Source organism: Diplotaxodon limnothrissa, linkage group LG16 (genome assembly GCF_057381915.1).
Source record: "Diplotaxodon limnothrissa isolate DT_005_m linkage group LG16, D_limnothrissa_male_GT1.1, whole genome shotgun sequence".
NCBI lineage: Eukaryota > Metazoa > Chordata > Actinopteri > Cichliformes > Cichlidae > Diplotaxodon > Diplotaxodon limnothrissa.
Window position 1 is genome coordinate 29738835 of NC_140611.1, and position 19359 is coordinate 29758193.

General features: G+C 39.9%; 1 protein-coding gene across 1 annotated transcript in view; it reads right to left on the bottom strand.

The window, feature by feature from the left end:
• Window positions 1-19359, bottom strand: part of asic4a (acid-sensing (proton-gated) ion channel family member 4a) — a 97333-nt gene that overhangs the window by 451 nt on the left and 77523 nt on the right. Inside the window, exons 2-9 of the mRNA XM_085374055.1 lie at window positions 14967-15111; window positions 14452-14579; window positions 14168-14321; window positions 10137-10190; window positions 6877-7030; window positions 5495-5586; window positions 5231-5310; window positions 4527-4637 (exon numbers count right to left, since the gene is read on the bottom strand). Coding sequence (XP_085230181.1) covers window positions 4527-4637; window positions 5231-5310; window positions 5495-5586; window positions 6877-7030; window positions 10137-10190; window positions 14168-14321; window positions 14452-14579; window positions 14967-15111 — 918 coding nt within the window. The remainder of the gene's footprint in view (window positions 1-4526; window positions 4638-5230; window positions 5311-5494; window positions 5587-6876; window positions 7031-10136; window positions 10191-14167; window positions 14322-14451; window positions 14580-14966; window positions 15112-19359) is intronic.

A 19359-nucleotide genomic window follows, 5' to 3' on the forward strand; every position in this document is an offset into this window, starting at 1 on the left:
CACCAATGACCTGGGACTTGAATTGGACTTGAACCGGTTTACTTGAAAAGACTTGATATTTCACCCCAAATATAAAACTTAACATGCATATTATATAGAGATTGAAAATGTGATGTCATTCAGGGGTAAAACCGCAAAGGATTCTGGGAACTCGTGGCAAGAAGTACTAGCGCACGCAGGCTTTCAATTGAAATCAGTCACACAGCGATAAAAAGAAACACAAAAATGTCAAGAAGCTGTTGTATTATTAACTGCAATAGCCGGTCGCATGACAGCCACGGGAAGCCGACGGGTAAAGAGATCGTTTGTTATCGGATTACGACGTTGAAGAGAAATTGTTCGAGCCATGTTTCCGAAGTAACAAAGACGCGACGGATGGCCTGGATTTCAGCCATTCAAAGATCAAATATAACGTCCCAGAACACTCCAGCTCACAGGTTAGTCTGCTCCAAGCATTTACACGAAGGTCAGTGTTTTTTAGTACTTAATACGTCATTTTCATAACATAATTGGTGATATAGGTTACAAGCAAGTCTGGCGCTGAACAGAAATTGTCGCGCTATGCTCCTTTATTTATTGTGCATAAATAGTGAATTGTCCTGACACAATATTGCGTTTCGCTTCTGTTATTATGGTACATTGACAAAAACATATACTTTTATTCACAGGATAAAACAGGTTTTTGTATCACTAATTGCCCAGTACGATTACAGCATACAGTATTATTGTCACTGCTACATTTCTGTGATGCTACCAGAAATTATTTCCACTACTGACTAATTACCGTTGAGCTCAAAGGTCCTATTAATAAACGGTTAACGAATGTGTATTTATGACGACGATTTGTGAGACTGGTAAACTTATGATAGGTACGATGGTCTTTCGTTCTACACGGTGCGTTTCAAGGTCCTGTACCCATCCGTCGGTAAACTGTACCTGGGCTTGTTGCAGTGACCTGAAGTTACTAAACTTCATGAGTGTATGCACTCACTCCAAGAACCGTATAATTATAAATATGCATATAAATATGCTAAGATGAGATAGCTGACTTCATCTAACTAGCAAATGTTGTCCAGGCTACGTTGGTGATACAGTTTTTTTTAATATGTATGATATTTTTGTCATGCGATTTTAAAGCTGGTCCTACAACCGCATCCAAGAATAACATGCAGCTTATCTCAGAACTGTCGGTGAAAATTATTCTTGGAGCTAGGTTTAATTGAGCTGCATTTTAAAGAGGTGCAATTTCACAATTTGTGTATATTTTCTAAGTTCACTATTTTGTCATGTGTTGAGAAAAACACAGATTTTAAAATTACATGGTCTAATATTTACATTTAGCATATAACTGCAACATGCTTTTTTTCGGGGGTTTTTAAAGACTCGAAAGGACTTGAAATTCAAAGTTTAAGACTTGTGACTTGACTCGGACTTTTACACCAGTGACTTGAGACTCGACTCGGACTTGCCTGACATTACTTGAGACTTCACTTGAGACTTGAGGATAAAGACTTGAGACTTACTTGAGACTTGCAAAACAATGACTTGGTCCCACCTCTGGTTTTTAGTTTGTTTTTAGTTTTAGCTATTTTAGGGGGATATCTGTGTGTGGAGGTGACTATTACTGTGCATAATTATTAGGCAACTTAACAAAAAACAAATATATATCCATTTCAATTATTTATTTTTACCAGTGAAACCAATATAACATCTCCACATTCACAAATATACATTTCTGACATTCAAAAACAAAACAAAAACAAATCAGCGACCAATATAGCCACCTTTCTTTGCAAGGACACTCAAAAGCCTGCCATCCATGGATTCTGTCAGTGTTTTGATCTGTTCACCATCAACATTGCGTGCAGCAGCAACCACAGCCTCCCAGACACTGTTCAGAGAGGTGTACTGTTTCCCCTCCTTGTAAATCTCACATTTGATGATGGACCACAGGTTCTCAATGGGGTTCAGATCAGGTGAACAAGGAGGCCATGTCATTAGTTTTTCCTCTTTTATACCCTTTCTTGCCAGCCACGCTGTGGAGTACTTGGACGCGTGTGATGGAGCATTGTCCTGCATGAAAATCATGTTTTTCTTGAAGGATGCAGACTTCTTCCTGTACCACTGCTTGAAGAAGGTGTCTTCCAGAAACTGGCAGTAGGACTGGGAGTTGAGCTTGACTCCATCCTCAACCTGAAAAGGCCCCACAAGCTCATCTTTGATGATACCAGCCCAAACCAGTACTCCACCTCCACCTTGCTGGCGTCTGAGTCGGACTGGAGCTCTCTGCCCTTTACCAATCCAGCCACGGGCCCATCCATCTGGCCCATCAAGACTCACTCTCATTTCATCAGTCCATAAAACCTTAGAAAAACCAGTCTTCAGATATTTCTTGGCCCAGTCTTGACGTTTCAGCTTGTGTGTCTTGTTCAGTGGTGGTCGTCTTTCAGCCTTTCTTACCTTGGCCATGTCTCTGAGTATTGCACACCTTGTGCTTTTGGGCACTCCAGTGATGTTGCAGCTCTGAAATATGGCCAAACTGGTGGCAAGTGGCATCTTGGCAGCTGCACGCTTGACTTTTCTCAGTTCATGGGCAGTTATTTTGCGCCTTGGTTTTCCACACGCTTCTTGCGACCCTGTTGACTATTTTGAATGAAACGCTTGATTGTTCGATGATCACGCTTCAGAAGCTTTGCAATTTTGAGACTGCTGCATCCCTCTGCAAGATATCTCACTATTTTTGACTTTTCTGAGCCTGTCAAGTCCTTCTTTTGACCCATTTTGCCAAAGGAAAGGACGTTGCCTAATAATTATGCACACCTGATATAGGGTGTTGATGTCATTAGACCACACCCCTTCTCATTACAGAGATGCACATCACCTAATATGCTTAATTGGTAGTAGGCTTTCGAGCCTATACAGCTTGGAGTAAGACAACATGCATGAAGAGGATGATGTGGACAAAATACTCATTTGCCTAATAATTCTGCACTCCCTGTATAAGTCATTTTGATTTAAAGGAAAAGCCCCTTATCCCTGGGAAATACTTGCTGCTAGTCAGATCATAAGATTCTCTTGTGTCTGATGTACGGTGCCATGCTTACCCACCTTCTTGTTTCATTCTTCTTAGTTTTTCTTAGTCTTTTTGTTTTAGCTGCACATGTCAGTCACTCTAGCATACCTGCCTGATGTTAACCTACAAGTTGTCAAAAATGCCCTTGAACTTCTTCCCGCTTTGGGTCAATTTTCTTGACCCTTACTTGCTTTCTGTGTCCTGCGATTAGCCTTTCTCATCACATAAGGAAAGCTTTAGGTTAAGGGGGTTTTATTATGCTCATTTCCACCTCCATAATTTTTTTTGCTATACTTTATACTGGGGCCTTGATGCAGTCATTCACATCATCCGCAGCCTGAAACAAGCTGTTTTACCTCTTCTTTCTTCAAAGGCCACCTTCTCTTTAACCCAACTTTCTTCTTACGTGCTGCCCATCGCAACCATGAGGTTTGAACAGCCAGAGCTGTGTCCCAAGATGACCATATTAGGAATATCCCCTCTCACTGAAGTGATAAAGCTCTAAAAGTAGGGTAAAAAAGTACAGGTGGTTGCCAGTGCTACTATGGTGTAAACTTGAAAATCCTGGTTGATTTTCAGAAAAGTTGATCTCTGACCTTGATCTTAATTTCAAAGTTACTGAAACTTGCACTCGCCCGAGATTTATAGTAGATGCACGTATGGTATCAAAATCATACGTTGCCTCGTTCTGGAGTTATCACATTCACAAACTTGGGAGTCCAGGCAGCCCTACCGCCTGTCCGCCTGGCAGGGTGCTGACAATACCCCATCATCCTTTTACAGAGTAAAAACTGTCAGGAACTGGGTGTTAAGAGCCGACTGAAGCCTAAGGTTATGGATCACAGGGATTACTGGTGCATGATTAACATCGGCATCTCTTGCTGTAACAGTATAAATATTACAGAAAAAGCAAAGGAAAACACAATAGCTCCAATTTAAAGTACTTTCAGAGCTGTATGTAAGATGTCTAATATCTCCACCAGGCCAGCGTTGATTCATTTTCTGTAAGTTGTTAATGGATTTTAATGCGGTGGCATTTTTGCTTGTATTTATAACCGTTTCACAACCGCTTGTACCACTGACCTCAACAACAAAATACGATATTAGTCAACGTCTGACACAGTTTGTCATGGCATGCAGCGTGGACGTAAGACAGTCATAGTCGGATAAGAAGCCCATTGTTCACACAGAAATGAGCAACTTCCAAATAAAGTTGTGGAAGAGCTAATATGAACTCTGGGGGGAGGATGTGCTTTGCGCAGTGGTTAGGACTAATTAGGAACATTACACTCTTTATTGTTTTAGGATTGGGGGGGGGAAAAATATTAATTTGCTTCTCCCTTACGCACTCTTTTGTTGTTTTCTAATGCAGTTCCAGTGCTGCAGGAGAAGTTGTACACTCGGCATGAAACCACTGTAAGCATCATTTGTTACATTGCACCATGTGCTGTACCTTTGCTTTCATTTCCTCTAGACCCACTGTTGCAACAGTGCTGGCCTGCTGCTTGTTCTTCTTCTCCTCTTTCTGCGGCCTCAGCAGACGCTGTAGCCGGTGCTTGATCACCTGGTTTCACCGAGACCACAGCAGCAGGCAGGGTGAAAGAGAACAGATGAAGGAATGAGACAAGACACGCAGCGGTGTGAAAGGTTCATCTGACATGACGTCTGCATTACAATCCCTGCCTCTGATTTTGCTTTATTCATACATGTTTGGCAGTCAGCAGGCAGCTGGGTGTGAAGCTTAAAGGGGATACAGATGAGGCAGGAGTTCATTTCATGATCAGCATTAGTACCATGTCCTCAGCACCGACCTGAGCGGATATTAGTTTCTCCTGCCTGGGAATCAAATAAAACTTCTCACATGCATAATAAGTGATAAGATTCGCACTGCAAGGCCTCTCCTTAAAATTTCAGGTGATTTTGTCTCAGAAGAACATACTGACATGCTCAGTGGTTACATTTGGAAATTAAAAAAAAGGATGACAATTAGAGGCAACAATGAAGCACTAATGTGTTTTATAAATAGTGACTGTTGGTTGGTTTCTGAAAACCAGCGGGACAATAACTGTTAATTATCGCTAATTATACCGCAGCTACCGCAGGTCTGGTTTCATATTGTGATTGGCTGATACGTGCGGACTTGCATGCACATTGTACCTCATAGATATAATCCAGTATTTCTAAGACTGTCAGGATGCTGGCTCCGATGAATAAACCCATCTGTCCACCAATGTCACCTGAAAAGAAAGGACTTAAGTAGTGAAGGAGAGGCCCAGCGGACACAATACCCAATCTGCTCCCATTTTCTGCTAATGATAATGAAAACTAAGCAGCGCTGCAATAAAAACAGCTTTCACTCGGCTCCAGCGAGAGCATTTCATATTCTGAAAATAGAGGAAAAAAGAGGCAGAAATTACTTACCCAATAAACCTGCAACATCGTATGCCTTCTTCTGCTCAATCGTTTCATAGTTCAGAGCTTCGAAGAAGATATCTAAGACCAGGAAGTTGTCTCTGGAAAAACAGTGTGAATACCATAGAGAACAGTGAAATTCACTGGTAGAAATATAACGTAGTTTAAAAAAAAGAAGAAGAAAAAAATCAAGTCATCTTTATGCTCACTGTTAACTGCCAGGCCTTCAGCGCTTTACACAGATCTAACCAGCGCTTGCGAGATAATGAGGTGTTACAGGGTTTAACTGAGACGAGCTGAACGTGCGCTGACGGCATGCTTAGTCACTGCCACGTCCCCGATGTCTGCGGATTTAGAAAAGCTGGTAATATTAAATGTAGTGAGGCATCATACGCGCATTCGTTTAGCCATGTTTACTTTCTACACATCCCCAACAATTAGGCACTGAGAGGAACTGCAATGAATTACTTATAATTTAAATATTAGCAAATGATCTATATAAGATACTGCGGAACAGAGACTAAACATGTTTATTCACAGCTCCGTGTTTTGATTTGATCGATTGGCTGCCCTTCCAAAACTAAAGGTTGGGACAGCGGCTGGTCTCACCGGCAGAGCAGAGGGCCTGGGATGTCTGTTTTATGGACATTGGCTCTTATTGACATCATAAAGACCCCAAAGTAACTGTCTGAATGTGATTGATTACAGGCAAATACACTGACGTCATTGCTTCAAACTCTAGCCATGTTTAAAAAACTGTAACAATTGTAACAATACATACATTTTTGGAAAATTTATATATTTAAGGTTTGTCAATTCAAAGATTTTATACATCAGGATTTTATCAAAATAATAATAATAATAATATAATATCCGGATATCCAAAGTGTTGTTGTTCATATGAGTGTTATTTATCTAATTTTAAGGCCAGTTAAGAACCAGATGATTTTTATTATGTCCTGATATGTAAAAGAACTGACAGAGGGTCTTCTTTCTTTCTTTCTTTCTTTCTTTCTTTCTTTCTTTCTTTCTTTCTTTCTTTCTTTCTTTCTTTCTTTCAAATCATAACTGTACATGAGAGAAAAACCAAAAAGCAGCCGAGGTCACCTTTAGTCTTTAACATACAGACACAGAAACTTAGAATCTTATACTACAATAAATATTTCACATTGTCAGATTAAATAAAAAGGAAGATGCTCATACATCTACACACTACTGCACGACGAGCAGTTTTATAATACTGTACAAAATATAATTGAGTTTTGTTTATTTTTATGGGTGTGGGTCTGTCAGTGATTGCAGCCTGGAGGTCATTGTTTATGGCACTAGCACTGAGCACCACATCACTGCTCATAAGTGTGTTAGGTCCTGCTGAAGGTTCCCTGCCGTACCTGATGTAGTCCTCCGACTTGTCGTATTTCCTGGAGAGATAGCGAGCTGAGCCCTTGCTGGGGATTTTGACCATGGAGAGCTCTTTACCGTAGCGGGTGAGATTACAGGGCGTCTCACATGGACAGATGTCCCCGCTATTCTTCTGTAGCTGTGCTGCAACACAAAATGGCAGTGGTGCTGTTTAATAGACACAGACTGGGTCAGTTTCACTTCACCTCAGAAAAGAGATCCGCAACACAGATACCAGGTGGTAACTATCATTATGTACAGCTTTGTTCTTGCTTTATAAATCACTATTTGATTCATTTGTGCAGTTTTGTTTTGCCAGAGTCAAATTGTTACACTCAGTAAGACTAAGCGCACTTGTGTGCTAATGCAGTACAACATATACTTGTATATACTGGCTGATATGGATGAAAAGGCTTGTTTTTATGCTTTACTGGGTAGAGCAACACTTTGTGCCACTACTAAGCATCGTTTGATCATATTAATCCCGTGCCATGCAAACTTCTCTTTGCTAATGTTTCTCCCAACTGACACTGTTAGAGAGGCAAGGCTGAGATGGTTTGAGCATGTGCAGAGGAGGGATAGTGGATATAATGGACAAAGGATGCTGAAGATGGAGCAAGAGGAGGAGGAAAAGAGGAAGACAACAGAGAAGCTGCAGACAGTTGGTGTGACAGAAGGGAGCATCCGACTGAAGAAGAAGATGATATTTTGCAGCTTGTTGGTGGTTTGTGAACACTGATACAAAGTTACAGTTAATTCAGTTAACTTTTTGCCTTTTTGTGTAAGTAAATACTGAAAACTACCAGCTATGTGGGAGGAAAAAAAGCCATTAGTACAATTCATTCCAGTGATGTCACTGTGAAAAGCCCAGATCGTACATAATGGTTTATTGAGGCTGGATGTAAAAAAAGATGCATGTACAAAAGGCATCCATTGAAGTGCTGATGTGTAAACTGGAAGAATGTGCATAAAAATCTGTGGACGTCACGTGTATTTCACACTGTAGTATAAAAAACCCCACAGATTTCATCTAGCGTTCTTTTTTCTTTTTTTTAAAATCAAATGTATTTTGTTTCATTATTATTATAAATGTATCTAGTATTTTATAGATATTATTATATATAACAGCTACAAATGTGCTCGTCCTGCTCCTCGCCCTCTGCCAGGGTCCTTTTACTCTGCATTTACAGAGCTAAGAGCATCCATACATTTGTTCTTGCTCGCTTTTTTCCTTCCTTTTTTATCCCTTTCCTTGGTCGTGTGTCTGTGATTCCAGAACTGAGATTTCCATTTCCTCTCCTCCGGTGAGCGTCTCAGTTTCACGCTGGTACATGTGAGCTCCCTATTAGCTGCCGGCTTAATTCAAACATCTAATAATTTCAGGTGCAAATTTGTATACAATGAGGAAATAAGGGCGTGCCCACATCCTCTCCATGGATAAAGATAGGAGTGGAAATGAGGCTCGTGCATGTGCATAAAAATCCACAATAGCCGAGATTATTAAATGTGGATGCTGCATATGCATGGATTTCTAAATCTGATGAAAAAAAATATTAGCATGATTCTGCCATTGTGTTTACACACTGTTTTAGTCACACTCTGAATTTTAGGCGTGGTGTCAGACTGCTCAGACTCGCAATAACATTGCACTTTATTAGTCTTACTGACCAGTCAGAGAAATTTAGAAGCTGCTCTTGTCTGTGGGAAGACAGACAGAAGGCATCATAGCTTTTACAACATAACACCCCAAAAGTTGGGACACTGTATAAAATGTAAATAAATACAGAACACAATGATTTGAAAATCTCATAAACCTATATTTTATTCACAGTAGAACACAGAAGACATTTGAGACGTTTAAAAAGAGAAAATTTACCATTTTAAATGAAATATTAGCTCATTCTAAATTTGATTGAAGCAACATGTCTCTATAAAGTTGACACAAAGTCATGTTTACCATCCTTGCTGAAAGGTGCAAGAAATCATCTGATTGGGAGCACATGTTGCTTTAAAGTCTTATTTACCTTTCAGTATTGACGGTACCTTTCCAAATGCTCAAGCTGCCAACTCCATAGGCGCTAAAGCACCCCCGTGCTATCAGAGCTACATGTTTAAAGCTAAGCAGGATGCAGTTTCCATGTTTACCGAAACAGAATTTCAAGTTTTGATTCTTATAATCACGGAACAATTTTTCCACTTTGCCTCAGTCCACTTAAAATGAATTTTGCCAAGAGAAGATGGCAGCTGGCCATTTTCACACGACTTATTGTCTAAACATCTTAACAAAACTATCTGTTAGTCTAATCAAATTACATAAGAGACAGTGACTATAGTAATGGTGTTTCCAGTAATCCCGTGGCAATATCCACTTAGAGAATAAATGGTGAAGAAGGGCTACATTAGGCCTAATTAACATGCAGGTATGAAATGCTCGCACACTGGCAAATACGTTTTTATAGTCCTGACTTTAAAGCATCACAGTGCATGCAGGAGAGTAAATAGCTTTTCCCAGCCTGTCTCTTTAAATTGTAAATGCATTCAGTCCAGACAAAAACGGGTACGGGAGGCACTGAAAGCATAATTATAATTTGATGATTTATGAATTTTATAACTCAAACAATTAGGTTATTTGTATGCAGGAGCATGGTGGCATACATCATTTGTCTGATGTGGGAACAAAACATCTTTATAATATAAATATATAAATTACATCTTAATGTATTACCTTTCATGGGGGCTGAATCTATTAGTACTGTCTGATTCAGGAATATGACCCCCATGAATATGGTCCATTCTTGCAAGCTATATCTACAATTTCATTCAGCCATGTTTTAAGCTGGGTATGAGTTCGGTGAGAGAGACTTAATTAAATTTCTAGCTTATTTGGCTGATACATGATAATTGTACTTATGTCCACTATGGCAATAAAAAAAAGCCTTTCTTTTACTGGAATACTCTTACTTTGAAATCAAGGTTCAGTATCTGCTGCAGGGGCAAGGCTGAGGAGTCCAGATATGCAGGAATGAAGGGGTTTTCATATTAAGAGTTCAACAATGGAAGCAGAACAGTCATCAAGCTCTAAAGTGACTAAATCACAATGAGGAAAAGTCATTTTAAAACCCAGTCTACCTCCAGGTATTTGTAATACAGGGGAAAAAAAATCCTTATCATATTTACTGATTGTGTTTCCATTTCCCTTCGGGGGAGTCTATTATAATGAGAAAAGAAATGAAGGGAGATTGTTTCTTACCAAGCGCTTTGTCAACACAGTTGATTTTACTGGGAGGGCAGATATCTGCGGTTCCTGCAAAGGAGAACAGAAAATGAGTCTGATCAATCAGAAACAAAATGATCAGTGACCCGTGTCTGCTGCAATGAGGAAGCGTGGCTGTGAACAACACTCCACAGCTTATCATTCATCTCCAAATGAAGGCAGGCACACAAAGGATGACTTCCATCCACGGAGTCTGGGCCATCTTGGAAGTCTGTCCTTGATTGCACTGAGAAATGGAGCATGCTGGCTCCACCCGCGAGGCATATTTAGAAAGTCTTTAAAAACCAATCAATGAGTCACTTCCTGGCAGAAAAACATGCTGCCCAGGCCATTAATGACAGGTATTCATCAGCAGCACAATTAATTAGCAGAGGTGTGTTTGTCTGTCTGTGAAATGTTCATGGGGTTAATGTTTTGTGGAATTCTCCTTCCCAGACGCTAAGAAATGTTCATTGACAGGAAGCAAAATTACATCTGATGATCTGAGGAGTGTGTTTTTACACACTTTCACAGATATGCCTCTTTTCCAGGAGCAGAAATATCAAAAAACATCATTAAATATTATTCATTGTTAAACATTATCCTTTTAACTGCCTTGTGTATTTAATTTTTTCAGACGCTCTGACTTTGAAAGCAAAAGCAGTCCTGTCGTCACATCAAGAACAACTTAATAGCTTTTTTGGGAGGTCCTCTAAATATAGAAGTAGACTGAAAGACTAAAATATTAACACAGATCCAAGCAAAACACAATTTTGCTTCTACGGTTCACAGTTCAAAAGTCGTGAGATTTAAAATTGGCCACGACTTGACCACCTCAAAATGCAACAGATGGTGGCCATGTTTGTTTATTTTTCAGTGATACAGCAGGGTGTGTTCACTGAACCGCCTCAGCTTCCCTTATGAGTTTTGAACCAGCAACCCCAGAATTAAATTTAATAAGCAACAATAAATGTTATTCATTATTGATAAGTGCAGTGAACTAATGCGAGCTAGCCGCTACCTTTGCAAAGCTCTCATCTGCCTCTTCTGAGAGCAAATGACCTGGAAAAGCTTCCACATTTATTATTTCTGACATAATAAATATCATATCTGATGTGATACATCACCACAGAAAGCAATGTGATTCTGCTGGTTTTTCTAACCACCTCTGCTCTGTCCTTCCTGTTCACTGATTTAAAGATTTCCCTTTTGCTGTTGTCATTCATTAAATTGCATATATGGGCTATTCTGGCAGTTTAAAAAAAGTAGAATTCATGTGGATATTCTTTGCTTTTTTACATATTTGGATGGCCAAACATTTAACATTACAAAGGGCGATATAATGCATATTAATTCCCATTTTAATTATTTATTAAAATTAATAAAATAGCCACGTGAGAAAAGTAAACACGTGCTGCATTTATTACAGCAGAAATTAGGGGCTCCAGATTTGGTGCCAAAGATTAGATACACCTCAGAGAGTGACAGGTACAACCTGTCTTATTTAAACCTCTGACACTGACAGCCAGGTGTTGTCTTTGCCAATGATGTGTGTAGTGTCATCATGCCAAGATCTAAAGAGCTCTCCGAGGCCTTTGGAAAAAAAGATGCTGCTGAGTGCAGCATTTGAAATTCCAATGTGCACCAAACTGTGGAGATTTCAAACGATTTATCCAGGACTGTCTAAGAACCGCAAAACGTCATTAAAGGGAGCTCTTGCAGCTGCTAGTGTCAGTGCATGCGTCTACAACCGCATATTCCACAAATTAAACCTGAAATGAATCTGAGAATCTGGGGGGTTTGCCAGGAAAAGGCTTTTGTCAATGAACATATAAGCAAATAACAGGCCTGTGTGGCAGAGAAACGATTCAAAGATAGAGCTGCTTGGCCGCAGAGACAGCAGACGTTTTTAGCACAGACCAAAAGAGGTCAGAACCTCATACCAGCTGTGAAGCATGGTAGTGGAAATGTTTTGATTTGGGGGTTATTTTACTGCCTCAGGAGCTGGGAAACTCATAGTGTTTAAGGTTTAAAGTTTTAAAAAGACCTGATTGAAATCCTACTGAAAATTCTTAATAGAAAAAGTGTAAAAAACAGAAAAACAAATGAAAAAAAGACCCTGCAAGTGTCCTAACACAGCTTCTATGCTTACTATTCCAACAGGAGAATATTGCATCCAATAAATAATTGAAAAAGCTGTTTTCTCACAGTGTTATCCAAGTATATTACAGTTTTCTGTAGGCACTTTTTTTTCTGTGGATTTCTCATCTGCTGGGTTTTCAGAGTACAGAGTGTATGCAAATGCAAATGCAAATGTTTCTGGAACAATTATAACCAGGTTCCTCCCAAATCATGACATAGCAAGTTCCTTTAAGGCACGCAATCTCTCCGAGATCAGACCACCGCTTTGGTCTTGCCATTTCAGTCTGCAAATCCAAGATTAAAATGTGTGACTGCTATGTAAATGTGTAGGCTGATAACCACAGCATCGCTCTGTCAAAAAATGTGATGAATCAGATCGGCCTCGAATCAGCTGTCTCATACTTGTTTATTTAATCGGTTTCTGAATGTCAGCTGCACTCAATGCAAAAGTGGAAATGAAAAAGAATACATGATAAGTTTCTTGTCTTAACTTTAAATGTGACCACTCTCAGCATGCCTACTTGCTAGACACATCAAACAGCCAGCATCCAGTGACTCAGCTCTGTGACTTCCTGCTCTTTAGCCATGATGATGCACACTCTGAAAAAGTCCAGAGAGCTCATTTTGTGTTTCTGGTACTCAACTCTATGACATATCCTCACACTGGGAGGAAAACTGCTCAAATGGTGACATATTACTAACCAGTGTTCTCGGTTTCCTGATAGACCTATTTTTACATCATGTCTCAAAAATTTGTAGGTTTTGTACATCCATTCATGGTCTGCTTTCCCTCCAGTGTCAAAGTGTTGTGTGAAACAACTAATTACAAGATGAACTGCTAACTTTGGCCACTTCCTATTAATCCCATTCAACAGAAGCTGTCTGCAATTGATGTATAGGGGTGCTTAACAGAGAAAAGAAAAATTGCACTATGGAACTATGTAGTTATGCAGATAACTTAACTTGGCTTTAGACTCTTGTTATTGGCTTAAAACACTAACAGTAGTTCTAAATTCAGCTATTTCTGAGTGACATACACATTCAGGAATTTTTCTCTTTTCTTTAATGTTGATAAAATAAAGAGACAAAATCATACACAAAAATAACAGAGCTTTATTTTAATTTGTGCTTCATTAAAGTCAAGACCGAGTTTAAATTAGATATGTGCTCCTTAGGCAATATGTCATGATGTAAGTAAATAACCAAATAATTCAATATAAGCAGCAGTACTAAGGGCAGTTTGTAAGCAACCTACCAGTAGAAACCAAACAGGACCAATACCAGTAATAATAATCAATCATAATAATTAATAATGGCTGTGGGAGGACAACAGAACAATTCCAGGACAGATGGAGATGGATGAGCAAAAGTATCCAAACCTCATTGAGACTTTAGTCTGATGTGCCTGTAGCCAAAGTGCTGGCAGCAGAGAAGAGCATACCACTCCAGATATCAAGCATCAAGGTCAGGCATGTGGCAGTCCAAATTATATCTATGCTGGAGTGATTCAAGTAGGCCAAAAATTATGACTTGTTTTGCACAATGGTTCATCAAATCTCAGGCAAATACTGGGCAGACTGGCTTTTCAATTACAGCAGGTCAACAAGGCGAACAATTTTAAAAACAGAAGGAAATACTTGAAAATACCAACTCTGATTAGTATTTTTTCCTCCGCATATTGTTGTCGTGTGCCATTTCATGACCTGGAATGACTATTTTAAGTTCCAATCATACATTTAGTCATTACGGTTCACAGTTTGGCACCTTATACAACATGTCAGAGAATGAATTACTATTGTGTGTCCATTTGAAATGATGCACACAATCCTCTTTCCCCCTGAAACATGTGCCGCTCTGTGTAAAGATAATGTAGGGGCTGATCTTACCGGGCATGTGCACCATTCTGCATTTGCACACTCGTAGGACCTCGTTGGTCTCACAGAGCAGGCGACAGGCACTGATGCTGTATGTGTCGTATCCTGGGAACTTCTCTTTGCTGGTGGAGCGGCAGTTCCCCCAGGGCTGGGGCAGGTAGGTCAGCTAAGCACACAAAGATTTATTAGACGCAGTCTGAGCCACCGGGGTTGCTGGGAGAACAGTAATCTGGTGGTGGGTGGTGGTAGCGGGTCAGCGGGGGCAGGGATGGTGCGCTAAGATGAAGACGACCTACCCTCTGCTCCTGACAGGAAACAAAGGTCTGGAAGCCCGGAGAGACACCGAAGCCCAGCTGGTGGATGTAAGGAGGCTCGTCCTGACTGTGGATCTGAACACGGATGCCGGCCTCCAGGGATGTCTCATCTTCTCATCAGGATGAAATGGAGCACGGATCGTTGCAAAGAGAAAATACAAGGGAATTTCAGATGGCTGCCTCATCTGACAGCTAGGGCTCGGTTTGATGTTAACCGCAAATCATTTATCAGTCATGTTTAAAAAATAGGCCCGTAGGGATTAATTTTATATGACAAGTACAATGCATACACAAATCAAAGGAAGTGTACTGTGTTTAGGAATTCCCTTTTACAAATCACATTTGCAGGTGGAGCAAAACAATCAGGAAATGCATTATTTACAGTACATGACCAAGACAAATAGATGCAGGCGGTTATTGATTTAAACTGCAGCAGAGGGTATGTCACAGCATTGCACAGGATAGGATTACAATAGACAAATAGTTCTGAAGCTTACTTGTCTCTCTCCAGATTGGCAGATACTCATCCTGCTGAATATCCAACATGATCTCCAGCCCATTTCCCATTCCACCCTGCTTGGTTTTCCTGGATGTAGTCTTGTTGCCATTAAAAGTGTAGCATTTCCCATATCTGGTGTACACCTGGGAGAGAACAGATTGATATCATGAACATCACCATAAGCGTGACAAAGTCCAGATGCCGCACGTGACGCGCTCATACAGGCGCACTGAAATGAAATCAGAGATATGGAGCAAAAAATAAACAAGCCGCATCTCTGCCTGGACAAGTCACTGTATATTACCCACAAACCTCTGGATGCAGTGAACGGCTCAGTCCCTCGCGGATTTTGATAAGCAGTATTTGAATCAATTTCCAACACCCACCACACAAAACCTGCACAATGCTGCTCAGTAGTAGCACCATCCCACTGAAATATCAAATGGCATAAGAGATTCTTTAATCTCTCTTCAAAAGAAAACAAAAGACAATGAGAGAGAGGCTGCTTTAAGTAAGATATCACACCACCACCTATCAGGGGAGCTGTCTCAGTAGGGAACACATCATCTCTTTGTTTATACCTCTCATCTAAACTGCTGCACTGTGGAAAATATAATTCTTACCAGTCATTTAACTGTTATCTGAAGCCAGTTTTAAAGGCACAATCCGTGATCCACATGCAAAGAAAATGGTCCTGTAGCAGCACCACCAATATCCAGGATTGTAAGTCTTTCACAGACACTGATTAAGGTTTGATTCTAAAGGCAGTTTATTCCTTGAAAAGCTGAGTCCTTCATCTAAACAATGATGATACAATCATAGCTTAAACTCTGTCACCAGGTATGGCAGGTGTCCAGCTTTGGATTTCTTCTCACGTTCAACTAGAGGATGTCAAGCTCTAGTTCGATAGCCAGAGGGAAACTGTCAAGAGAGCTGAGGATGGCTAATTTTTGCCGTCTCCAAGGCAAAGAAAAAAAAAAGATACGGAACATTTATCTGTATAAATAAAAAATGGTAAACGTAAGAAACCAAGACTAATCCTACCCAAGGTAGTGATACTTGTGATATTTGGTACATTCAGTCTGATCGCACCTTTTCACTTAACCCTACGTACATATATTCTGAATGTCAAATCTCAACGGCTTTTCATCAAGTGGCCCAAAATACACAAAATTAAATATTGTAAAACTTCACACTGATCTTTTTAAACTGATGTTGTATCCATTCAGATGGATTTTAGATCCACCAGTGTAGGTCAAATCAAGGAAAACGATTGGTTTTAGGGAATCTTGAAACTGTGAAATTGTACACGTCATGCCTGCGTGTGTGTGTAGATGTCTGCTGGGCAGTCTGGCTTACTCACACAGTCCATAGACATGCATGTTAGGTTAACTGGTGCTTCCAAATTGACCGTGGATGTGAGGCAGATAAAGTGCTTCAAGTGTATAGCTGTATGAATGTATGGTTAAAGTGTGACTTCTATTTAAAAGTGCTTTGAGTGGTTAGTAAGGCTAGAAAAGTGCTATAGAAATACAAGAACATGACATAACATTTGCACCTAGATGTGCAAGCAGAAGCACCCACAATGCAACAGAAAACTCTAAATAATACAACAATAATAATCAATTTATTCTGAGTTAAGGGAGATTAAACTACATGGGATAGTGTGTTCTACGTGTTCTATGTGTTAATAAATGTTGAATTAATATTGATAATTATAGATGGTAGCTATACGGATTTTTAAGTATAGCAGTGAGGACAGTGTTTAATGGTTTTAAAAGTTATATAATAAATCCCAACAGTTCCTCCCAGTTTCACTTGCAATAAAATATATTTAAATGTTATATTTTCATATGTTAGGCATAATGAGAATGTGTGTTCATAAAAGTTTTTCTTCAAAAATCTGAACCACAGTCTAAATAGATCTGTGGTTGAAAATTTAATATAGATATTAACTCCTGGCCTGAGTCAAAAATGAAAAATTGACTTTACTGCTCCGCATGCCAAAGTATCCTTGGGCAAGATACTGAACTTTGAGGTGCTTCAAATGTGCTCATCTAAATGTGTGAATGTATGTGAAGTTCTTAGGTGTAAAAAGAGAGCTTGTATGAATGGGTGACTGAGACATGCTATATAAAGCGCTCTTTAAGAATTACCATACAGTGAAAGCATGACATATGAAGGGTTAATAAGCTACTTATTACAACTGAAGCCAGTGTAGAAGTAGCTCAAAGTTGCATTTTTTAATAGCTAGAAGGAGGTGGACTCATCAGATTTTCATTTATGATTTCAATACATCTTTTTTTGAAATTTAATTTGGTTCATCATTATATACTTTTAAGTCTCATTTAGAGTAAAGCAAGGTATGCTTAAGGATTTGGCAACCTTGTGGCATATAAACTGTTACCTTACGAGCATTCAGTGTCTTTGGGTTCTCATTTAGATCTACGCCTCACTAATTCAGCACTCAGTTGTACAAAAATACATTCAGCTGATGAAAATGTTCACCACAGCTGTCATTTCATCCAGTAAAACTGGAGACCACAAGCTAAAAATGAGAGGCCTGTCTCTGTCTACTTGTGTGAACTCAATGTTTCATGAAGAAATAATGATGGATTCAAACAGCACTTGTAATATAAGCTTTGCTGTGTATGCAGATCCCTAAAAAAATTCTCAGACTACAGCTTTCCCCTGAAAAACACCCATTTTTTTCCCCACTCAGAGTGCCGAAAAATAATCTGTTGGATTCGTTTTATCCAAACATCAAATAAAAGAGGACAGTGATGAAAGTATTCAAGCTTAGGAAATCACATGGCAGGAGAGGTCAACAGACAAGGCACTGGAGAAATGACAGTGAAATAACAATTGAGCTGAGCAGACAGCAGACATATCATTAAAGAGACAGTGACGGTCCCTGCATGCACAAAAACATAGAATGCCTGTGATCTGACTTTGATATCAGCTTGATCCACCTAATGAGTGCTGTGATGTCTAAATAAGGGACACTGACGGAACAACACAAGCTCTCATTTACAGACAAAAGCTGTTTAGACGGACAGCTATATTTTATGCAGTAATAGGCCTCGGGGCCTTTGATCTGGCTCTTTGTACATGCTAGTTTGCACTGAGTGTCTGTGTGTGTGTGTGCTTTTTTGAATGAATTTCAAATAGTTACCTTCAAAGTGCATCTTGGTTGAGGAGTCAGACAATTTTTGGACAATTACAGATCTCGGCTCGCGCTCTGTTGTGGTATAAACGGTTTCTCTGTTAGTTCTAGCAGCCAATATGCATTTTTGTAAATTGCAGCATCTTCTCAGCTGGTGTGATTAGATAATGGGACGTGGCAAAGTGTGGGCGGAGGCCCGTGGGAGAGACGGTTCAAGTATTCAAGTGTGACTTTTGACTGACATGTGCTATTAGGCTGAAATGGTTTAATCTCTGTTTGGCTGGTGCGGTGCGGCTGAGGAGGTAAGCTGCACTTATCATTGATTCCCCGCCCCCACCTGGGTTCATTGACACACTTAAGCCTCGACTGGCAGTCTTTATCTGATGGAGCAAGCAACAGAGGCAAAGGAGGATTTCACTTCAGAAATGCTCAAAACACCCAGACCAAGTGCCTGGGTTACGCTCTAAAACTTCAGGCTCTGGAGGACGCCGTGTGTTCACAAATGATATCCCCCAGAGAATATGAGAAACTTTTCCCATCATCTCACCCAGGAAATGGATGTTGGCAGAGCTTCCACTGGTTTATTTCTCAGTTCCCACCTACCCCTTCTCCCTCCCCTCTCCTTCTCCATCTCCTCTTCCTGCATCCACAACGTGATTGATGGAGCATTTTTCTCTTGTTAAATCTTGCACCAAATTTAGTAAAGGTAACAGGACTGACTTGGGCAAATCCCAAGTGGGGACCTGGCACTGCTGTTGACAAGCTGAAACAGTGCAGCGGCATTGTAGTTACAAACCAGATGAAAAGAAGCGTTGTATTCCTCTGAGTAGCTCAGGAGCTAAATTTTGCAGTACTCAATGCAGCATTGTTCAAAATATCTAAAACAACATCACCTATGTGACAGTGTTTTAGATGGTAATGAAAAATTGATCAAAACATGTGCTCAGTTTCTGCATTATCCTGTCAGTTATGTCTGCGAGAAACCTAAACTTGTTTCTTTGTATAGTAGTTGGACTATTCAGAGATGAATTACCAACTGAGTAAAGCGAGCTATATTCTTCCTTGAGGCACAAAAACCTCATACTTAAGCAAACTTTAAGCATAAAGTTAAGACATTTAGTGATGTCACCTAATGTACTTGAAAAATACACGTTTTAATGTCTTCATCCCACATTTGTGATCAAAAGTAAATAAATGAAATTATCCATACATGTTGCATTGTGTT